General features: G+C 41.5%; 1 protein-coding gene across 1 annotated transcript in view; it reads right to left on the reverse strand.

Annotated features, from left to right (window-relative positions):
• LOC126334587 (arrestin domain-containing protein 3-like) overlaps positions 1 to 18,992 on the reverse strand; it is a 101,635-nt gene that overhangs the window by 38,906 nt on the left and 43,737 nt on the right. Inside the window, exons 5-6 of the mRNA XM_049996978.1 lie at positions 8,887 to 9,075; positions 8,291 to 8,606 (exon numbers count right to left, since the gene is read on the reverse strand). Of these exons, the coding sequence (XP_049852935.1) occupies positions 8,291 to 8,606; positions 8,887 to 9,075 (505 nt within the window). The remainder of the gene's footprint in view (positions 1 to 8,290; positions 8,607 to 8,886; positions 9,076 to 18,992) is intronic.

Below are 18,992 nucleotides of genomic sequence, written 5' to 3' on the forward strand. Positions count from 1 at the left end.
AACAGTATTGCACACATCTTTTAAGTGAGATTTCTGTGTGTGCAAAAATTGGCAACAGTCAAGACAAGAATGTAGGAATAGGCAGATAAATGGAAGGTGGCGCCATTGGTCTTGTAACAAGCACACATACTTCTCACCAATAGCATGCATCAACCAAACCCACCACTGAGCAACTAGCAGCACAAGTGGCAAAACTAAGCATGCAGGTGGCCAGACACTCACAGCAGCTACAAAGCCACAGTTTGAAAAATAGAGAAACTGCCATGCAACAAGATTTGCTGGAATTATGGTGAGGGTATCATAGGCATTTTGACAACCAAGCACATCAATGCATTCAAGCCTGCAGATACCTAAATTTCAAAGATGGACACTTTATACAACACAAGTGCCCAGACTATAGTGTGCTAAGAAGAAGATATGCAAAAGTTATGTTATCAGCAGTTGACAGTCACACTGATTGTTTGTACAGGACCACATATCAGGTGACAATTTTCTTATTGATATGTATTCTGAAGTCAGTGTCTGTCCAAAAAGTGAGAGTGGCACACTGGCAGCAACAACACACCATGTACTTACTGTGATCAATGATTCCAGGATTACTACCTACAGTGGAAAACATTCTACACCTGGATTAAGGCTTCCACTCGAGATGGACTTTTGTGATTTCAGACATGCCTGACCACATAATCCGAGCAGACTTTTTGTGCCTGGCCTGATCACCCATCTATTAGTACCAGTACCCACAGAACAGATATTTCCTACCATACCTTTTGCACTGGGTCAAACACAGCGTGACAAGTTTGTGGATTTCCACACAAAGATGTCCAGGATCTATACCGTGTCATCAGCAATGGAGCATATTGACTCATTTCCATACTCATAACAATGCAGGGCACAAAACATGTGCATCATGCCAGAAGAATCCTAGGAGTCATAATGATTCATGTTCTGTGTGTAAAATCATGAAGTCATCTGAGGAGCCACATTTTCACAATCTACTCCTACAATTTACAGCACTCATTGAATCCTTCTGTACCACCACAAAATGCTCGCACAATGCTGAGTATCACATCTGAATGACATGAGGTCAACCTGTCACATTCTGCCTGAGGCATCTGCATCCACAGAAGTTGTTTTCACCACAAGCAGAGTTTGACTGGCTGTTGAAAACAGGTATTATGACCAGGATGGATAGTGTGTGGGCCTCTGCAATCCACATGGTTAATAAAAAACATAATACCTGAAGGATATATGGAGATTACAGAGAAATAAATAGCTGCACAATCCCAGACTGCTCATCTGTACCCAATGTAATGGATTTTAACAGCACCATCCAAAAATACGGAGTGTGATAGACTGTGTCAAGGCATATTCACAAATTCCCATGGCTGCAGTTGATACTAAGAAAACAACAGTGCCCACACCATTTGGCTTGTACAAGTATTAGTCTATGCCATCTGGCCTCAGGAATGCCCCACAAACTTGGCAATCGTTTATGCATGAAGTGTTTACAGAATTACCATTTTTTTGTTACATGGATAACATTCTCATGTATATCTGATACAGTATAATAGCATGCAGCACACCTGTGGAAGCTTTTCAGCCACTTACCAGAATATGGTGTAATTATTAATGTAGCAAAGAGTGTATTGGGAAAATTGTAAGGCTAAATTCCTGAGATACTTTATTTCCCTGGCAGGATTGTCATCATTGGCAGAGCGAGTTGAAGCAGTATGACAGAAACCTCTTAACACAACTTACAAGGGGCTTTGTGGATACTTAGGCATGCTTAATTATTATCAGTCACATCTTCCTCAGCTAACTGCCATACAAGGGCTGTTCACAGTATTATTTTCCAGCAAGAATACTGCAGGGAATTGTAAGATAATGTTGACACCCAAGACTGAATACCCTCTTGGTACTTACGGTAGATGCAAGGTAAACAACAGTGGGAGCAAGTCTACAACAGAAAGCTGCCAGTAACTGGCACTCATTTTCCTTTTTCTCTACAAACCTGACACTTGCTTCAATTACAGTAAAAGTGGAGAGCAATTGACCACAAGTTTCTTGTTATTTATTTAGCAATCCACTCACATGTGAATGGGAGACATTTTTCCACTTTTTACTGATCACAAGCCACTGGCAGCCATTTTTCAGTGTGACACTGATCTCAGCTCATTGCACCAGTGCAGGCATATTGAGCATATTGTACAGTTCTCAAGCAATATGTGGTACATAGCAGAAAAAGACAATGTGGTTAAGGATCGCCTGTCTTGACTTTGCCAGTTTAAACTCTACTGGATGGGCAGGGATAGCACTGGAACAACAGGAGGATCCCCTTTTTCACAGTCTCATAAAGGAGCTTTGCAGCTCGGGTCTGTGCCAGTCCAGAATGTGCTACATGGTATTTGGCATGATGTAATAAAAGGGAAGCAGTAACTCTACATACCAGAATAATACTGTCAGGAAATTTTTGACACACTGAATAACTTAGCACACCCAGGAGTCCAAGTGACAGCCAAGTTAATCTCCAATAAAGTCGTGTGGCTGGGGAGCGCACAAAGACTGTCATGCACAGTCAAGTATATGCCTGACATGCCAGCATAATAAAATCGGCAGACGTGCCTTCACATCTGTCGCATCCTTTCCGATACAATCTGCCAGATTTTCACATACTGGTTTGGACATCATAGGGCTGCTTCTGTACTCTGCCATACAATGTTATTTACTAAAGTTCATCAATTGTTTTACCAGGTGGCCAGAGGTCATTGTGATATAAGATATATCCAGAGTGATTCATCGCACACTCAAAACAGCTCTAATGTGCAGGTCTTCATCATGGTTAGAAACATCGCCACTGGTTCTACTCCAGCTAACACGGCAGTGGAGGAGGACATCCATTGCTCATCAGCACAAATGGTCTATGGAAAGCCATTGAGGGTTCCAGGAGAATTTATTTTGCCAGCACGTGCACAATAGTCATCTGAAGCTATGCACCCAGTTTGCACAGCAACTCAGCCTCAGAAACCGACCGAGGTGGCGCAGTGATTAGCACACTGGACTCGCATTTGGGAGGACAACGGTTCAATCCCGCGTCCAGCCATCCTGATTTAGGCTTTCCGTGATCTCCCTAGATCACACCAGGCAAATGCCGGGATGGTTCCTTTGAAAGGGCATGGCCGACTTCCTTTCCCATCCTTCCCTAATCCGAGCTTCTGCTCCGTCTCTAATGACCTCGTTGTCGACGGGACGTTAAACACCAATATCCTCCTCCTCCAGCCTCAGAATGATGTCCATCCAGCATACTACTCCTATCAGACACAGATACTGGCAGATTTTTGTGCATAAAGACTTAGCAAAACAGACCTATGAGTGGCTTGGGATAATATCGTGCACCTCTCCTCATTCTGCCATATTCAGGACCATACAGAATAATCATATGTGGGAGTCACACACATTCAAGATTTGTCAATAGAGTGACTTGAGCCTGCATATACCAATGAAGGTGTGCCCCTTTCCCATCCCAGAATGTCACGCTCCAATTAGGAGGCAGTGCCTTCGGTATCAGTAGAAGACATCAAAGCATCTACCTCTGACCAGAAGCACTCTGTCTGTACCAGTTGCTTTCTTGAGGACTAGCAGGCAGATTCAGTACAAGTTTCCTCACATACCGGGAGTTCTCAGTTTCATACACTCATCTTGGATAAAAAAAAAATATCTTTACCACTGTTGGGATAGTTACTGTCATTATTTACAGTTGTTTCTTCAGTTCCTTGTCCAACCCATGCTTGAATAAGAAAGTTATTATTACTGAACAGTGAACAATAGTTATTGTTAACATGAGAATAAGATGGATTTCCAATAAATGCTTGTTATATAATGTAATTGACTAGATAAAAAATCTACTCACCAAGTGGAAGCAGAACACACACATAAAAAAAGGTTATGTGCATGTTCTCTATCACCACTTGGTGAGTAGATATTTTTTTATGTATCCAATTACATTATATTGTCAAAAATTGATTATTTACATTGTTAAATGCTAGTTATTGTTTTCTGGTATTTTCTGAGATCAGAGGGCTTATCTTTTCACTGTGTTGCTACCACAAAATTCTTAGGTGTACATATAGACGAAAATTTAGACTGGAAATCCCATATCCTGTATTCTCGCATGAGTTAAGCTCTGCTTGCTTTGCTTTACGTGTTATTAGCTTTGTATGTAGTAGAGAATGTAACAGAACTGTTTACTTTGCTTATATACATTCTGCTATTACCTATGACCTCACCTTCTGGGGTCATAGTAAGAAAAATCTCAAAATCATCTTCACTCTACAAAAACGAGCTGTTAGAATAATTACCAACAGTTCAAGGCTAACTCCTTCAAAGCAATTATTTAAACAGCTGAATAGTCTACCCCTACCGTGCCTCTATATACAGAAAATTAATGTAAAAAGAAATATTAACAATTTCCAATCCAACTCAGACCTACATACTTACAACACAAGAAAGTGCAATGACATTCATATAAAAAGAGTGAACAAGGCTTTGGCGCAGAAACAAACAAACATACAAGGAAGCACATTGCATAACAAACTACCAGTAAAGATAAAAGAAATAAAAAAATTGTCTTCATTTAAAGAAGCAGTATTCAAATTTTTAATGACCAACTGCTACTATAGTGTAAAAGAATACCTGGAATAGCTTCATATTAAACAATTATATTTATGTACTCTGTGCCAATAGTAATTTTTATCTGACTGTTGCTATGATCTAAATAAATAATATGTACAAAAGTGCTAGAATTATATGTGTTATATCTAAATATCAACTGTGTATTTCATGTAAAAAGTCTTTCTCATACATCAATGTAAATAATCAAAGTTGTACATGCTATTTCAGTGTGGTCTGATGTTATGTAGTCTATTATGCACATCTGTATTTTGTATAGTATTGTTCACCCTATATATATATATATATATACTATGTATTTTTTGACGAAATCCATGCAATGTACACTGTCTCTGGATGAATATACTACTACTACTACTACTACTACTACTACTAAGTGTTTTCACTGTTGCAGCCAGCCCTCTTAAATAACTGAGCATGGCTACTGAATTCAGTTATCAGCAGCATGAAAATCTCTCTCCACGTGTTGGAAAATGTCTTCTGACAAACATAGCAACTTTAACATTCACCTTCCTTCTTGCCCTAATAGGTATTATAATTGAATAAATAAAATATTACTGACACTACATTAAATTACGACAAGGAAATAGCAAAATAGCTCCCTAAATTTAGTGAATCTTGTTTCCAAGGTAAATATTCATCCATATCACTCATTTAATGAACATGACAGAACTAGCAGCATACTTTTATGTATCTGTTGTTGATTCTCTTATTTTATTTGAAGGGATTAATTTGGAAATGACATGTTAAGAAAATCATTCTCACAAATCAGTACCACAAATTATAGCATGAATGAAGAACCTATATTTACATCCCTACTCTACAAACCACTGAAGTGAATGGTGGGGAGTATTTCCCTTGGCACCAACTATTAGGGCTTCTTCCCGTTCCATTCTCATATGGACCTTGGGAAGAATAATTGCTTAAACACCTCTGTGTGCACAGTAATTAATCTAATCTTATCATCAAAGACCCTGTGAGAATGATATATAGTGAACTTGTTTGTCTCATCTATGTTCCTATTATTGTTATTGTTATTATTATTGTTATTATTATTTCTTTCTTTCTTATCTCAGACGTTATGTCTGGTCAAAAGTAGAAAGTGACGCGGACCTTGATCAAGCGTGACTTCCTTTTAACTGTACGGTATATGTTATACTGCATTTAGGAATTTTCGGGTAATTGAACATGTATCAATAATTACGGATTTCTGTAGTTGTATATATAAGTTTGGATGTAGCTGTATTGCATTGATGTACTGGTGGATATTGTGTGGTATGACTCCTGTAGTTGATAGTATAATTGGTATAATGTCAACTTTATCCTGATGCCACATATCCTTGACTTCCTCAGCCAGTTGGATGTATTTTTCAATTTTTTCTCCTGTTTTCTTTTGTATATTTGTTGTATTGGGTATGGATATTTCGATTAGTTGTGTTCATTTCTTCTTTTTATTGGTGAGTATGATGTCAGGTTTGTTATGTGGTGGTGTTTTATCTGTTATAATGGTTCTGTCCCAGTATAATTTGTATTCATCATTCTCCAGTACATTTTGTGGTGCATACTTGTATGTGGGAACGTGTTGTCTTATAAGTTTATGTTGTAAGGCAAGCTGTTGATGTATTATTTTTGCTACGTTGTCATGTCTTCTGGGATATTCTGTATTTGCTAGTATTGTATATCTGCTTGTGATGTGATCTACTGTTTATATTTGTTGTTTGCAAAGTTTGCATTTATCTGTTGTGGTATTGGGATCTTCAATAATATGCTTGCTGTAATATCTGGTGTTTATTGTTTGATCCTGTATTGCAATCATGAATCCTTCTGTCTCACTGTATATATTGCCTTTTCTTAGTCATGTGTTGGATGCATCTTCATTGATGTGTGGCTGTGTTAGATGATACTGGTGCTTGCCATGTAGTGTTTTCTTTTTCCAATTTACTTTCTTCGTATCTGTTGATGTTATGTGATCTAAAGGGTTGTAGAAGTGGTTATGAAATTGCAGTGGTGTAGCCGATGTATTTATATGAGTGATTGCTTTGTGTATTTTGCTAGTTTCTGCTCGTTCTAGAAAGAATTTTCTTAAATTGTCTACCTGTCCATAATGTAGGTTTTTTATGTTGATAAATCCCCTTCCTCCTTCCTTTCTGCTTAATGTGAATCTTTCTGTTGCTGAATGTATGTGATGTATTCTATATTTGTGGCATTGTGATCGTGTAAGTGTATTGAGTGCTTCTAGGTCTGTGTTACTCCATTTCACTACTCCAAATGAGTAAGTCAATATTGGTATAGCATAAGTATTTATAGCTTTTGTTTTGTTTCTTGCTGTCAATTCTGTTCTCAGTATTTTTGTTAGTCTTTGTCTATATTTTTCTTTTAGTTCTTCTTTAATATTTGTATTATCTATTCCTATTTTTTGTCTGTATCCTGTATATTTATAGGCATCTGTTTTTTCCATTGCTTCTATGCAGTCACTGTGGTTATCCAATATGTAATCTTCTTGTTTAGTGTGTTTTCCTTTGACTATACTATTTTTCTTACATTTGTCTGTTCCAAAAGCCATATTTATATCATTGCTGAATACTTCTGTTATCTATAGTAATTGGTTGAGTTGTTGATTTGTTGCTGCCAGTAGTTTTAGATCATCCATGTATAGCAAATGTGTGATTTTGTGTGGGTATGTTCCAGTAATATTGTATCCATAATTTGTATTATTCAGCATGTTGGATAGTGGGTTCAGAGCAAGGCAGAACCAGAAAGGACTTAATGAGTCTCCTTGGTATATTCCACGCTTAATCTGTATTGGCTGTGATGTGGTATTATTTGAATTTGTTTGGATATTAAATGTGGTTTTCCAATTTTTCATTATTATGTTTAGGAACTGTATCAATTTAGGATCTACTTTGTATATTTCCAATATTTGTAGTAACCATGAGTGGGGTACACTATCAAAAGCTTTTGGTAATCAATGTATGCGTAGTGTAGCGACTTTTGTTTAGTTTTAGCTTGATATGTCACCTCTGTATCTATTATCAGTTGTTCTTTACATCCTCATGCTCCTTTGCAACAGCCTTTTTGTACTTCATTTATAATTTTGTTCTGTGCTGTATGTGTCATTAATTTCTGTGTAATGACTGAAGTTAATATTTTGTATATTGTTGGTAGGCATGTTATGGGGCAGTATTTAGCTGGGTTTGCCGTGTCTGCTTGATCTTTAGGTTTCATATAAGTTATTCCATGTGTAAGTGTATCAGGGAATGTGTATGGGTCTGCAATGTAACTGTTAAATAATTTAGTTAGATGTGACTGTGTTGAGGTGAACTTCTTTAGCCAGAAATTTGCTATTTTATCTTTTCCAGGGGCTTTCCAATTGTGAGTAGAATTAATTGCTTTGGTGACTTCATGTTGCAAAATTATGTCACCAAAGCAATTAATTCTACTCACAATTGGAAAGCCCCTGGAAAAGATAAAATAGCAAATTTCTGGCTAAAGAAGTTCACCTCAACTTATTATTATTCTTATTAATATTGTTATTATTATTAAATCATATAGATCTAGGTACAAACTAAAACCCCGAGAAAAAGGATATGACAATACTTACGAATATCCGGGTATGGAAGTGGTGGTGCAGATGGAGTCAGATTTGACTGACTTGGCAGTGGTAACAGTACATTTGAGAAGCCCAGCTGACTTGTGCCAGATGTGATATCAGCTGTAGTATTTGTGGGATATGGTGCTGTAGGGAACTGTGATGATGGTGGTAGATATGGTGCTGAGGCTGTAGGCGGTAGGGGAAACTTTTCAGGAGTATTTTGCAGCAACCCAGGTGGGATATATGTAAAGAGGGGAATGGTTCCTAATGTTATTGGGATGTTTACATGTAAGTTTGAGTGTGGCCCACTAATTTCAGCTTTGATCTGTCAAGAAAAAATATGACAATGATGTTATGTTTAAATTCTACTCTGCTTATAAAAATTTTTGGACACTATTAAGAGACAATAGCATTTCATAAGTTATGCTTATGAAAAACCAAAGGAATAATTAAATAACTTGGTATCACAGTCTTTAGTAATGAAGGAACACATTTATTTTAGTACACACTGTCAGCTCTATGTACAATTCCTGCAAGAACATAATGACAATGTTGTAATACCTAAAGCAACTTTTTATTTAAAACATCAAGTGGAGAATACTTACATCCAAGCAGTACTCAAGATCAATGATGCCACAGTTCTTCAAAGTGGAGGGAGGCAAACTTGGAATTTTCAACTGTTTGGTCCATGTTTTAGATTCATTTTCACCCACAGGCTCAAACGTGATAGTTTCTACTTTCTCTGATGTTTTATTTGTGCGTGTGCTGGGTGAATGAGCAGTGAAACATACATTCTGAAAAGAAAAAAAATACTTCCAATGTCATTTATGAAAAGCTACATGGAGTACTGAACAAGTTCATGATACTAGCACTATAGTGAGTGAACCAGTATAGCCCTGTTATTCATAATATGGGTATAACTACTAACAGGTTACAGTACAGAGACTTGAGGAGGAAGCCATTACATTGCAACAATAATACATAATACATTTTATTGTGACAGTGCCACCACATTTAACAGTGCCGCAACGGCAGTACGTGCAAACGGCGATAGAGACGCTCCGCAACTCGGCTGAGCGCAGGAGCGCCACCTAGCTACGAACGGCGCCGGCCACATGTCACGGCACGTCAGTCGAATACGAGATACTGAGTTGATATCATGTAACCAGCTATTGTTCCTAAGTGAGAGTGTTTGAATATCCACGCAATATTGGTGATTAAAGGTTATAACACTTTTTGGCGATGACGTCAGATATTTTCACTGCGTTGTGGATTTGTGTGTTTGTGACGGGGCAGATAAGGAACAGCTTATGCAAGCGCTCACTGAACAACAAACACAGCTGACAGCTGCTATTCAGGCACAACAAACGCAGCTGACGGCTCAAGAAACACAGCTGACAGTTGCGATTCAGGCGTTGTCGACGTCGCTTACTCATCGTCTGTCTTCCTCTTCTCCGCCTCCATTCCCTCCTTACGACGAAGCCGCTGAAGACCGGGAGGATTATGAGAAACGTTTGTGGCAACACTTCTTGGCTTTCGGCATTGTCGACACTCCTATGTGAAAGTCGTTATTTCTATCTTGGATTTCCCCATGGATCTATCAGCTGCTATCTCAGTTAGCCCCTCTGTGGGAACCTGCCTCACTGTCCTTCCGAGAAATGTGCGACTTATCGTCTAAGTATTACCGAAAAAACACCCACATTGTTGCCACCCGCGTGGCGTTCTACCGGTGTCATAAACAGCCCCATCAATCTTACCGGGCTTGGGCAGTGGAACTACAGGGTCTGAGTAGGAAATGTCAGTTTGTCACGGACACTCATCATGAGTCTTATGCTGATTCAATGGTTAGGGATGCTATACTACGGCTTGCTCCTGATAAAGAAGTTCGGCAACGTGCCCTACAACTGCCAAACCTGTCGTTGTCGGAAGTTCTAAGCATTGCTCAATCCTTTTGAAGTGTCTCACACTGCTAGCACGCAAATAGATGCGTGGTGTGATGTAGGCGCTGTACAGTCAATTTTCGACATGGACAATTTGCCTGTTTCACAGGAGAACGAAGATGTGGTGACGGTTCAACGCGTAAACAACGTCGCGTTGGACCACAATGCTGGCAGTGAAAATAGCAACCCCAGAAGCAGGTTCGTTCCGCACTTCCTTCTTGTCCACATTGCTTCGTACAGCATGACAGGGCCGTGTATCCAAAACGTTGGGCCACGTGTAATTCATGTAGAAAAAAAGGCCACTTTGCTTCTGTTTGTCAGTCCCCTAAAGTTCTCGTCGAGGAGGGTGAGGCATCGGACATGGATGTTCACTGTGTGCTTTCTCAAACAAATAAGTTATTTGTTACTGTTCGTGTTTTAGATAAAGACATCCGCATGCAAGTGGACACTGGCTCTGCAGTAACTCTCATTAATTCTCGCACGTATTTGGAGTTGGGCTCCCCTCCTTTGTCCCGAGTTACGCAAAATCTGAGAACTTATAATAAACAGAAAAATCATTGGCCAGTTTGATGCTTCCACTGCCTACAAGTCTGTTGTTAGGCCCCTCACATTTTATGTGGTGGATCATGTGGGCACTGAAAACCTGTTCGGTTATGATGCTTTCCAGTTGTTTGGGTTCTCCATTGATGATGATGTGCACCTCATATCTTAGGATATTCCGTATCAACAGCTGGATGGATTGTGTTCTGAATTTTCATCCGTGTTCTCTGCTGGCCTGGGTCGTGCCAAGGATTTTGAATCCCACATTACTCTTAAACCTACAGCTCGCCCTAAGTTTTTCCGGGCACGGCCTATTCTGGTGGCGTTGCATGCACCTGTCAAGGCTGAGATAGACAGGTTAACAGCTTCAGGGATTCTCCTTCCTGTTACCTCCAGCGAATGGGCATCGCCAATCGTGGTGGTTTCTAAACCAAACGGGAGTCTGCTATTGTGTGGTGATTTTAAAGCCACTGTCAACGCTCAGAGCCTCATTGACACTTACCCTCTTCCTCGTCCTGAGGAGTTATTTACCAAGCTCGCAGGGGGGCCAGTTGTTTTCCAAACTTGACTTATCGACAGCTTCCGTCCCCGGCTGCATAAACTATCTGGATGACATTGTTGTCATGGGGGGCCTCCACTGAGAAGCACCTTCGCAATTTGCGTTCACTGTTTTGGGTTTTGCATTCGGCTGGGTTGAGGTGCAATCTGGAGAAGTCAGAGTTCTTCCAACCCTCCATTGTGTATCTTGGTTCCCACTTGTCCCGTGAGGGTATATGCCCTCTATGTCAGCACGTTGTGGCTATTAACGCTCTACCCCGGCCGTCTATGGTCAAAGAACTTCAGGCGTTTCTAGGCAAGATTGCTTATTATCACAAATTCATTCCATTCGCGGCAGCGGTAGCTCATCCTCTGCATCAGCTGTTACGCAGAAACGTCCCTTTCTGTTGGTCCGACGAGTGTGAGCAGGCTTTTGTCCGCCTGAAGGCTCATTTGCAGTCGGCGCCTTGTCTTGCCACATTCCGTCTGGGTCAGCACTTGGTTCTGGCGACTGAGGCGTCACAGTATGGTCTAGGGGCTGTTCTCGCCCATCAGTATGAGGATGGGTTGCAATGACCCATCGCCTATGCTTCCAAGACCCTCAACAATGCGCAATGGCGTTATTCTAAAATTGAAAGGGAGGCGCTCCCTATCATTTATGCTCTAAAGAAGTTCGGCATTTTTTGTATGGTTCTAAGTTTCACCTCATCACCGACCACAAGCCGCTGATCTCTCTGTTCAGCCCATCGGCATCGCTTCAGGATAAGGCAGCTCACCGCCTGCAACGTTGGGCCTTATACTTATCTCGTTTTCACTATGAGATTCACTATCACCCCACGGCCAAGCACGCCAACGCTGACGCATTGTCGCGATTGCCGATGGGCCCCGACCCGGTTTTCGATTGAGATGAACTACTCTGTTTCCACATTGATGAGGAAGAACGGCATGCGGTCGAGGGTTTTCCACTTACAGGTTCGCAGGTCGCGTCGGCTACTGCGCGGGTACCGGTCCTGCGTCAGGTAATCGGTTTTGTTCAACGAGGTTGGCCAGACAGGACCAAGGGCCGGGCATCGGATCCCCTTTGCAACTACCATGCCTTGCACCTTCGTCTGTCTGTTCGTAATGGTGTTGTTCTTCTGGCAATGGATGGCGTATCTCCACGGGTCGTGGTGCCAGCCTCTCTTCGCAAAGATGTTCTCAAATGTTGCATGAAGGTCATTGGGGTATTTCTCGGATTAAGTCCCTGGCCCGCAGGCACGTTTATTGCCTGGTATTGATTCAGACATCGCCCACATGGTTGCTGCGTGTGGACAATGTGCTCAACAACTGGCTGCACCTCGTACAGTGCCCTCTCCGTGGCCTCATCCGGCGCAGCCATGGGAACAGGTGCACGCTGACTTTGCCAGCCCCTGCCTCAGTACTTATTGGCTACTGTTGATTGACGCCTTCTCGAAGTTTCCGTTTGTAGTTCGATGTCCGTCGCCCACCACTGCGGTGACGACGCTGGCTTTGTCCAAAATCTTTGCACTAGAAGGTCTTCCATCCATGATCATCATGGACAATGGCCCTCAGTTCCCTTCGCAGGCCTTCCGTGATTTTTGTACTGGACAAGGGATTCATCATGTTACAGCACCGCCCTTCCATCCGCAATTGAATGGGGAGGTCGAGTGCCTTGTCCGCACTTTCAAAAGCCAGATGATAAAATTCCTTAGTGATTTTTCCACAGATGACGCTCTGCTGCAATTTCTGAGTTCTTATTGCTTCACGCCTCTGGGTGCTCGCAGCCCTGCTGAACTCTTGCATGGCCGCCAACCGTGCATTCTACTGCACCTGCTTCACCCTGTCAGGCCTTGTGCTGTGTCCCCTAGTGCGAGAAAATATTCAGTGGGTGCTGACGTGTGGGCACGAGGGTATGGATCTTGCCCTAAATGAATTCCAGGGGTGGTCAAGGCTCTTCGCGGCTGCCGGCTTTGTGAAATAGGTACGGACGACGGCACGGTTGTTCGCCATTACGACCAGATGTGCCCACGAGTGGTGGCCACGCCGTTGCCACCGCCCCTTCCTTTGCCTCCACCAGCCCGAGAAGCCAGTCCTGTCGCTGCTGCCGATCTTCTGTACGTGTTGATGCAGCCGACATCGCTACCACTTCCTAGTATGCCGGAACCGGCACCAGTCGCGACACCGCCTTCTCTGGCACCCATCTCATGGTAGCACAGACCCAAATCCACGACACCTATGGATGCTGCTCCGGAGTTTTCACCCATCATCTCGTCCAGGAGGCACGTTCCATGCACGAGCTTCCATCCTGGACATTTTCAACCATACTCTCATCTCTCTCCGCGGGATCTTCTCGAGGCCTCACGAGAGGCCATGGATGTCTCCGCACTGTCCTTGTCTCCAAGGAAGTGAGTTTCTTTTTTCAAGGGGGGAAAAGTGTTGTGACAGTGCCACCACATTTAACAGTGTCGACACGACAGTACGCACAAACGGCGATAGAGGCGCTCCACAACTCAGCTGAGTGCAAGAGCGCCACCTAGCTATGAACGGCGCCGGCCACATGTCACGGCACGGCAGTCAATTACGAGATACTGAGTTGATATCATGTAGCCAGCTATTGTTCCTAAGTGAGAGTGTTTGAATATCCATGCAATATTGGTGATTAAAGGTTATAACACATTTTCTCACACCAGACTATAGTGTATAATATTGTGGGCCAAGTTGGACATTTTCAGCTGTACCATATCAGACACTAAGAACTGTTACGTATGATATTTTATGAAGTCTGGAAACACAGATTATATCAGTACCTCTAGCAAATTACATAATTCATTACTGAATCATCAACAGCTGTAGAGCTCAGTATAATGTTTCATTGGCATACCAAATTTCGAAAGCTCTTTTGTACACAAACACCCAAACTTACATTTTCATTGATCTCAAAACTGTTCTACTGAAAACTAACCACACAATTTAGATGAACCTTGAATCAGAATGTTGTTTAATTGTTAGGAACAAACAAAAAACATTTTGCACTATTTATTGTTAAAAAATTGATTTTTTTATTTAAAATCTTAAACTCAATGGTACCAGTAATGAAAGCTATGTACTACTTTTTTTATGTGTTTGCAATAAAGTGACATATGCAAGACAATGTAAATCTAAAATTTATCACTGTAAATTCATTTATTTGTAAAATCAACAGTACTGTTCAATTTTTGGAATTTTTGTTGGGCATATGGGCTGAAGTTGTGAATACAGTTGGTAGCTCTAGCTAAAAACAGGCCTAAACTGATATTGGTAGTATCATTTTGCTGTGTTTTGTGTAAAGAAGACACTAATTGAATCATAAAACTGGTCTCATCTATATTATTTATTCATTAATTGAATATTTTTGTAAAATACACTCCTGGAAATGGAAAAATGAACACATTGACACCAGTGTGTCAGACCCACCATACTTGCTCCGGACACTGCGAGAGGGCTGTACAAGCAATGATCACATGCACGGCACAGCAGACACACCAGAAACCGCGGTGTTGGCCGTTGAATGGCGCTAGCTGCGCAGCATTTGTGCACCGCCGCCGTCAGTGTCAGCCAGTTTGTCGTGGCATACGGAGCTCCATCGCAGTCTTTAACACTGGTAGCATGCCGCGACAGCATGGACGTGAACCGTATGTGCAGTAGACAACTTTGAGTGAGGGCATATAGTGGGCATGCGGGAGGCCGGGTGGACATACCGCCGAATTGCTCAACACGTGGGGCGTGAGGTCTCCACAGTACATCGATGTTGTCGCCAGTGGTCGGCGGAAGGTGCACGTGCCCGTCGACCAGGGACCGGACTGCAGCGATGCACGGATGCACGCCAAGACCGTAGGATCCTACGCAGTGCCGTAGGGGACTGCACCGCCACTTCCCAGCAAATTAGGGACACTGTTGCTCCTGGGGTATCGGCGAGGACCATTCGCAACCGTCTCCATGAAGCTGGGCTACGGTCCCACACACCGTTAGGGCGTCTTCCGCTCACGCCCCAACATCGTGCACCCCGCCTCCAGTGGTGTCGCGACAGGCGTGAATGGAGGGACAAATGGAGACGTGTCGTCTTCAGCGATGAGAGTCGCTTCGGCCTTGGTTCCAATGATGGTCGTATGCGTGTTTGGTGCCGTGCAGGTGAGCGCCACAATCAGGACTGCATACGACCGAGGCACACAGGGCCAACACCCGGCATCATGGTGTGGAGAGCGAACTCCTACACTGGCCGTACACCTCTGGTGATCGTTGAGGGGACACTGAATAGTGCACGGTACATCCAAACCGTCATCGAACCCATCGTTCTACCATTCCTAGACTGGCAAGGGAACTTGCTGTTCCAACAGGATAATGCACGTCCGCATGTATCCCGTGCCACCCAACGTGCTCTAGAAGGTGTAAGTCAACTACCCTGACCAGCAAGATCTCCGGATCTGTCCCCCATTAGGCATGTTTGGGACTGGATGAAGCGTCGTCTCACGCGGTCTGCACGTCCAGTACGAACGCTGGTCCATCTGAGGCGCCAGGTGGAAATGGCATGGCAAGCCGTTCCACAGGACTACATCCAGCATCTCTACGATCGTCTCCATGGGAGAATAGCAGCCTGCATTGCTGCGAAAGGTGGATATACACTGTACTAGTGCCAACATTGTGCATGCTCTGTTGCCTGTGTCTATGTGCCTGTGGTTCTGCCAGTGTGATCATGTGATGTATCTGACCCCAGGAATGTGTCAATAAAGTTTCCCCTTCCTGGGACAATGAATTCACGGTGTTCTTATTTCAATTTCCAGGAGTGTATTAATATTATTTGATATTGATATACACATTAGTTTTAAGAACAGAAATGTTAAACCATTTGCTAAATACAGTAAAATCTTTTAACTGCTAAGCATAAATGACAAACCCATAAGGCAGGAAGGATGTCTAGATATCATTATATATATGATATGAATATAATAGAGGGAAACATTCCACGTGGGAAAAATATATCTAAAAACGTAGATGATGTGACTTACCAAACAAAAGTGCTGGCAGGTCGATAGACACACAAACAAACACAAACATACACACAAAATTCAAGCTTTCGCAACCGGCGGTTGCTTCGTCAGGAAAGAGGGAAGGAGAGGGAAAGATGAAAGGATGTGGGTTTTAAGGGAGAGGGTAAGGAGTCATTCCAATCCTGGGAGCAGTAAGACTTACCTTAAGGGGAAAAACGATAGCTATACACTCGCGCACACACACACACACACATATCCATCCGCACATACACAGACACACTTGTTGCCCTTCATGGCAAACCATCCTGGCCTTACATTTTAACAAGATAAAACCTGCCTCCACATGGCCAGATATTCTACAGTCTGTTTTCATGCTTGCCAAACCCTGCCTTAGCCAGCAAGGTCGCAATATCATTCCCCAGCTGAGAACACTTGGAGCATTAAGGGCGGGGCACTCCAACCAACTCAGGATTTTGGCTAACACACCAACTGGACATAATTTGGCATGATACACCTTTGGGGGACATCGAACAATGCTGTTAGTCAATGCCAAGTTGAATAACTGCTTGTATATGTGCCAGAGGTGGACCAACATGTTATTGACTTGCTCAATTTATGAAGCTATTTCTCTTGATCAAATCATCGAATTTTTGTGAAACTGCAACCATCTGTCTGTCTGTATGTGTACATCACATCTACTGATTTCTGTGCCATTCAGGTAATTCCTTCATGGTGCATGTTTTTGTCTTAGAGAGGAACAGAACACTGTGTGCTTAAATAAATGAGCCAATATTTTTGATCTAATTATATACTTAGCTCCTCACAATATAGGTTCAGCCAAATCAGTTGAGCACATGGTAGCAAAAATGTACAATTGTTCTGAAAATAGTGAGACAATCTCTCCAACTTTGTTGGACCCAAGGAAAGCATTTGTTATGGTCTTCCACAATATTCTTATCAACAAACTCCACCAAAATGAAAAGGAGAGTGCTCTATGCCTAATACAGTCTTACTTGTGCAATAATCAGTTAATGAAGATAAATAACCAAAGGTCAAAATGTCTTCTAGCTATAATGTGTGTACCTCAGGAATATGTTTTTGTACCTTCCTTTTCCATTATTTATATAATTAACTAACCCATAGTTAAACCATGTGAAGCAGTGCCACACACAGATGACATAATTATGCACCTTGAAAATATCAAACACAGCATGTAAGTAGCAATGGAGAGCTGTACAATTTGGTTTGAAGGAAATTTAGTTCCAAGAAATAATTGTATAATTGAAGACATAATATGCAGTCTGAATATTCCCAGTCATGACAGCAAAACAGTCAAACTATTATGATTTCATATAGCTCAAAAGCTCATCTGGAATATCCACACAGACTAGCACATGTGATGTACCTGCTGTACAAACTGAAGAGTATTTAAGCACTGGCAAGAGAGCTAATGATGATGTGGTGCGCATCTTTTATGTTGTTCAAAAAATAAAAATAGCAAAAAATTTGTACGCAGAAGAAATGTTGTTGTTGTTATTGTCTTCTTTGTGAAGACTGGTCCAATGCAGCTCTTCATACTGGTCTATCTTCTGCTAGCCTCCTCTTCTCTGTATAGCTACCACAATCTATGTTCATTTTAAACTGCTTACTGTATTCAAGCCTTGGCATCCCTTGACAATTTTTAACCACCACGCTTTCTTCTATTACCAGACTGACAATTCCCTGATGCCTTACATGTATCCTTTCAACCGATCACTTTCTTTAGTCAAGTTGTGTTATAAATTTCTTTTTCTCCCAATTCAATCCAGTACTTCCTTATTTATTATTCAATCTACTCATCTAATCTTCAGCCTTCTTCTGTAGCTCCATGTTAGAAGTTTCTATTCTCTTCTCCCTGTGTATAAAATGTACTAGTAACTGTTGAAGATTTTGCTGTTTTATGCCTTTCACAATTGCATAATTGCATTTGTCAAAGACATCAACTGGCTTCACTCTCAAAACTTATTTGAACATTATATTTTCTTCTTGTGTGAATTGCTCATTGTCTACATTTCACTTCCAAACAATGCCCAAAAATATCTCCTGACCTTTAAAATGGGAAAATATTTTTTGGTGATAACATAGCAGTTATTCATTAACTTCCCCTATGATCAACCGATTAACTGTGTATTTCTCTCTGAAAGTACCCGCATAAAACAAGAGGTAAAGCATTTCTCTATCAGAAGAGTTTTGTGATAACAATTGTTACTAAATCATTGTTTCCCTAAAGACCTGTGAAAAGAAATAGCAAGAGGTTTTGTGTCATACAGTCACTTTAAGCCATATAAAACGAAAACTGAGACAATAAAAAGACAGAAATGATAAAGATGGATGTACAGCAACAAAGATCAAACTCCATAAAAGTCTTGAGTTTCTAGAATTGATTATCCTCCTACAAATGGTACAGAGGTGAAATAAGATCGTGAAACTGTCGAAGATGGAACAGAAAGTGAACATTCTTTGAACTTGGAGTGTCTTGAAGCACCTGAAAGAAGCAGTACGTAAAAACTAAAACCACTCAAATGAATAACAAATATGATCTGAATTACTCTTCTTTTAGTTTCTGTTTTCATGTACTCTTGTACTCGTAACAAATAACAGCAAACTAGTTATACTCTTTTGTCATCGTAA

The sequence above is a fragment of the Schistocerca gregaria genome, chromosome 2, assembly GCF_023897955.1.
Source record: "Schistocerca gregaria isolate iqSchGreg1 chromosome 2, iqSchGreg1.2, whole genome shotgun sequence".
Classification (NCBI taxonomy): Eukaryota; Metazoa; Arthropoda; class Insecta; order Orthoptera; family Acrididae; genus Schistocerca; species Schistocerca gregaria.